Genomic DNA, 5,087 nt, shown 5'->3' with positions numbered 1-5,087 from the left:
GACTGAATGGCATGAAGGATCTGGGATTGGTCCATGTAACTGCAAATGGCATGGCTGACTCTGGTGTTTCCAAGGGAGCATAAAGAGCAGTAGAGGCGGAGAGTGTGGTGATGAAAGGTCAAAAGGTCTTCCAGTTCTGACAGCTCCAGAATGTCAAAAGACCTAAACATAGTTTATCACACACAACAAATGAGGATTTCAGCATAGATGCTTCCTGAGGTTTAATTCAAAGTGGCGTTAACTTTGCACATATTTAAGATCTACAAAGAAGGAATCAAGTCTAAAACTCCAAAGTGTCAAATTCCAAACTAAAGAGGAATAAAAGGCAACAATACAACACAACAGCAATGTTTGGCACGGGAGAGGAGCATCTACAGGTTTATTGTGGATCAATAACAAAGAGGAAAGTCTAGAGGGTCCAGGTGGTGATTATTGGTGAGCTTTAATAATTCACTGTTGCAATAATAAATTTGATTTATACTTATTATTCATATGTATCACCTGTTTTCATCCGGAATTTGAAGGTTCATGGCTTGCAGGGCCTCAGAGCATTGGATTCTCCATCCTCTGTAAACATCTGGCTGGTCCACGTTCACCTTCACTGCCTGGCTGGGAAGCCTTGTCCATGAAACTGGTTTGAGTTGCTGGACCTGGATCCTTGGTGGACAGTGGGGAGCAGTGTTACACCTTTGACTGCGAAGCAAACCAGCAGACAGTGGCATCGCGTTCTGGATAAAGAAAGAAACAAAATCAAACAAAGTCTGACAAATGAAATATTAAAACATAAATCATGAAATTTTTTTATAACAAGCCAAAATGTAAAGAATATTTAATCCGATTTTAAAAAATAGAATACATTACATATCAAGCAGACAAGGCAAATAATTATTTACCTTTATGCACCCAAATTCAAACTGAAACATGTTGTTGGTGGTGGGTCTGACAAACACAGCTGGAAACAGCTTGGTACAGGCTTCCACCTGAGCAGTAAACATGTCCAGATTAATTCAATCATTATTGTTAAACAGAGACATATATCTTGTTATAAGCTTTAAATGGAGTTAACAGACATGAATTGGACTGAAATAAACTTAACATTAGAAACTTACAACCACAAAAAACTGTTGTACGCCTCAGCATGCTTATGGATTTGACATTTATTTCATATATTTACTATCATTTGATAAATTTAACACAAGAATAACCCAAAACACATGATCACACTTAAGGATGTTCAAAGAATTTTGAATTTTATACACATCTGTCAGTTTAGTTTCCCAGATCAGCAGTATAAAATTCATATTTATGAAATGAAAATGGAAACAGAGAAATGGGAAATTTGGAGGAGTAAGAAAGACACAATTTGTTACCAATCAAATAGTTTCTTGGGAGACCTACTTGGAAGAAAGTAGACATCTCCACTCCGTTAGAGGTAAAGGTGAGCAGTCCAGTGTCTGTATCGATTAAACAACCAATCTCCAACCCTGAACTTCTGCGGCTCTGAGAGAGGCCTGTTGCCTCTCCAGCACAGACCATGTAACAGACAGATCGCTTTACGCTGTGGAAAAAGGTCATTAATGTTCCACATGATGCCGAACTGGAGTCAAAGAGCAGAACACAGGCTGTCAGGTGTGAGAGGACAAGGCATTAATGAAACAGACTTGCAGCGGTGCAGGAAACCAACCTTTCTCTGACTTTACCACTCTCATCTCCCAGGGTCACAGTTACCGTATGAACATTGTCAGGGTCAAAAGTCGCCTCATGTTGGTGAAAGTTTGACGTCACCCAACCTACCCACACATTGAAAGGCTCCTGGCCTGGAAGGACCCGAACTGAGTAATAATACTGGAACACAAAGGTCGTTCGTTTTATCTAAACTGACAAATAGACCTGCCATTAAACTTTTAATTTATTTGTAAAGCTAAAATGAAGCCTTACTCTTGAGCTGTGGATAAGTTGCTCATAGTTGTCTTTATCAACTACAACATCTTCCAGAAGCCGCGCAGATGAGTTGCTGCTTACAAGTCCAGGTTTGCTCCTTTTAAGCATGAACCTGAAGAAAAAACAATGATTTATAACATACAAACAAATTGGTTGTTAATGAAGACTAACTGGGCTGTTGTGCTATCCTCATATTTACTACTGCACGAGCTGCATCCATATAAAATGTAATCATATACTGTACATTATTGTGTGACTGGATCCAAATTTTATGGGTTTGTCTTTGTCTTCATTCCCAATAATGGTTGATTAATGTTTACATTTATTTACTTTACGCCCTACCGATGCTTAAGTCTCGATGTTTTTTCTTGATTATGATCCTTGTGGTTGAGCTCATCTCTCGAACCAGCAAAAGTCAGGGCCGACTTCCTCAGCACTTCAAAGTCAGAGTCCACCTCCTCCAGTTCTTTCCTTCCTAGAAGGACAAAAGATTTAATTACAGCCGGACCCATGGGAGATTAAACAGAACCAAGCATCAAGGTCACACTGCTACAATGTCAGCCATAATCTGAATAAATATTAAAATTACTGTTGTAACATCTGTAGCAATGCTAAGGATATTTCAGAGGTTCCAGAGCATATTGAGATTTAAACATATTTGATAAGATATCAAATATAATCTCATTTTAACCTGGAGACAGAGAGTTGGATGCTATCGGAAGGACACCCCCCACAGGGCTAACGAGGACAGAAGCACATTCAATGTGCATGCTGAGCCGGAAAAAGCTTATCTCACTGCCTCCATTGTGGTGCGCACACAACCGCTGAGAGACCCTCAGGCTGGATAAAGATTCCACTGAGCCATTGACTCTGGTGACCTTGAATAACATTTAGAAGTATTAGTTTGGTCTGTTGAACAGCACATAAACAATCCTTATTAAATAATAATAAAATAACATTTGATTTAAGGTGCCTTTCTGAACACTCAAGGACACTAAACAAAAATTAATAAAGTGGAAAAAATAATTTAAAATAAGAACAGGGGAAATAAATGGAATTTGAAATGAAAATATGAATGAAAATAGATAATTAGGCAATTATGAGAGTGGGCCTTCATTGACTAAAAAAGTTTTAGAATAAAAGCCTCTAGCCTAAATATCTTACCTGTACATTGGGATGATCGGGCATTATTGAGCTAAACTGAGGCTGTTGCCAACTTATCCACAGAGCTGGGTCTCTGGCCATGTTGGCAGCAAATGGGTGATATCCCTCCTGTTGGCCATAGACAGTGAAGTACTGAAGAGAAGCCACGCAGCGGCCAAAGTTTAGCCTCCCCACCTGGTTCACTCCAACACTGACCACTGGCAACAGCCCTAAGACACCAAGGAAAATAACTGGGTTGTATGGGGTTGTTTCTTTTGAAAGAAGAAACTGTGTTTATGATTCATTTTCATTTTACTACATTGTTTAAACAACGAACCATCACTGATCTCAAAGTCTTTGGCAGCCAGTTCTGAGCCTCTGCCATCAAATAGCAACTCCCCATTCAGTGTGATCATCATGGTACATTCATCCATGTCCACCAAACAACCCACAACATCGCCTTTCTGCCACGGACGTCCCAGCGGGTCGGCGCCCTGATGGTACCACTGCGCCTGAACACGATGAAAACCAAGAGTTCAGAAAGAGGGAGTCAAGAGCAAAATATCACATTGAATTTTGAAAGAAGAAGAAAGAAAGAAGAAAGAAAGATTTTTTGATTTTTACACAAACACTTTATTTACACAAATTCACACTTTTAAAAAAACAGTGCTAACAACAAAATAAATAGAATCAACAAAAACTAGTTACTCCACAAGGAGTTTTCCACTGTCCGATTGATCCAAAAGTGTCCTTTACAACATTCAAACACACACAAAAAACATTGTCTCTCGCCCGGAACAGAAATGGGCACTGGTCTGACATAGTAGGATCCTACAGAGGGAAAAAACAACGGTGGCCTGTCACGCAGGCTCCAGCAGGGGGGGGCTCCATCCCTTCCCAGCCAGTCGGCCTACAAGCTGGTGCTCTTGTTGGACAGTTCTCAGTTGTTTCCTGGCTTTGCCCATGTGCTTCTTCAGCCTGAAGATCTCAGGGTCAGTCAGGTCCGACGTTGCTCTGTGTTTGATCCAATGGCCGGCTGACTGGATGAACAGGGGCTTGTCGGGGAAGTAAATCCCCAAATCAGGGCCCCTCATGCCTTTGGTCTTCGTGAGAAAGTTCTTGATCATGCTCTGGGGGTACAAGTCATCCCTCTCGCTGTCCGCCACCGTGTTCGACAGCTCACTGGCATCGGACGTGTACTCTTGGTCGCTGGTATCTGTGGCAGCGGCTGCATCCTCCAGCCGTCCAGCTTTTCTGTCACCACCGTCGTTCATTCCATTTTTCTGCTTTCTGCGCCGCTTTGCGGGAGCTGGCCACCATTCAGACACCCCCGCTGCCCTCACTTGTACCTGCACCTCCCTCACCCAGCTCACCTGTGCTAACGCTCACCTCACCCTGCTCACCTGTGGTCATTCCTCCCTCACCAAGCTCGCCAGCCATTTTCCCTGGCGCCCCACGCTCACCTGTCTCCTGCCCCACGTCACCTACAGCTACACCCTGTTTGCCGGTTTGACCCATGTCCCCCGTCTCTCCTGCCTCACCCAGTTCACTTATTTCACTCATTCCATCACCAGTCTCACCCAGCCCGCCCAACACTTCAAATGCCACCCCAGTTGGATCCATTTCCTTCCCCGCCTCACCACTCTCGCCAGTCACTTCCACCACCATCTCCACATTTTCATTCTCTCCACTCACCTCAGTCACACGCACACACTCACTCCCTTTTCCCTCCGCCTTCGACTCCATCTCCGCGCCGTCCGGAGCAGCGGGGGCCCCCTCCGCACCGCACCGCACCGCACCGCCGACGCCTCGCTGCCGGAACGGGTTCCGCCGCCACCGCGTCCGGGACGGCGCGGCTCGGACAAGCCCTGGCGAGATGTCCCTCCTCGCCACAGTTAAAACATTTAAGGGCAGAGGAGGTAGCAAATAAAACGTAATCAAAGTCGCCCACACGGACGACAAAACGCTAATTAAACTCCTCCGCCCTGCTGTTCAGAATCACG

At 43.9% G+C, this 5,087-nt stretch overlaps 1 protein-coding gene across 1 annotated transcript; it reads right to left on the bottom strand.

The window, feature by feature from the left end:
* Window positions 1–11: 11 nt before the first annotated feature.
* Window positions 12–5,080, bottom strand: LOC130519624 (ryanodine receptor 2-like; the record flags this gene model as incomplete). The annotated part of the gene is made up of 11 exons (XM_057023150.1): window positions 4,780–5,080; window positions 3,422–3,596; window positions 3,106–3,314; window positions 2,633–2,819; window positions 2,284–2,416; window positions 1,939–2,053; window positions 1,685–1,845; window positions 1,399–1,558; window positions 894–980; window positions 502–728; window positions 12–162 (listed from the first exon to the last, which is right to left on the bottom strand). Coding segments are annotated over exons 1-11 (1,656 nt in total), but the record flags the coding sequence as incomplete, so codon positions are not given.
* Window positions 5,081–5,087: the final 7 nt, after the last annotated feature.

The sequence above is a fragment of the Takifugu flavidus genome, unplaced genomic scaffold (assembly GCF_003711565.1).
Source record: "Takifugu flavidus isolate HTHZ2018 unplaced genomic scaffold, ASM371156v2 ctg1011, whole genome shotgun sequence".
NCBI classification, from domain to species: Eukaryota; Metazoa; Chordata; class Actinopteri; order Tetraodontiformes; family Tetraodontidae; genus Takifugu; species Takifugu flavidus.
This window is presented reverse-complemented; position numbering and strand designations above follow the sequence as displayed.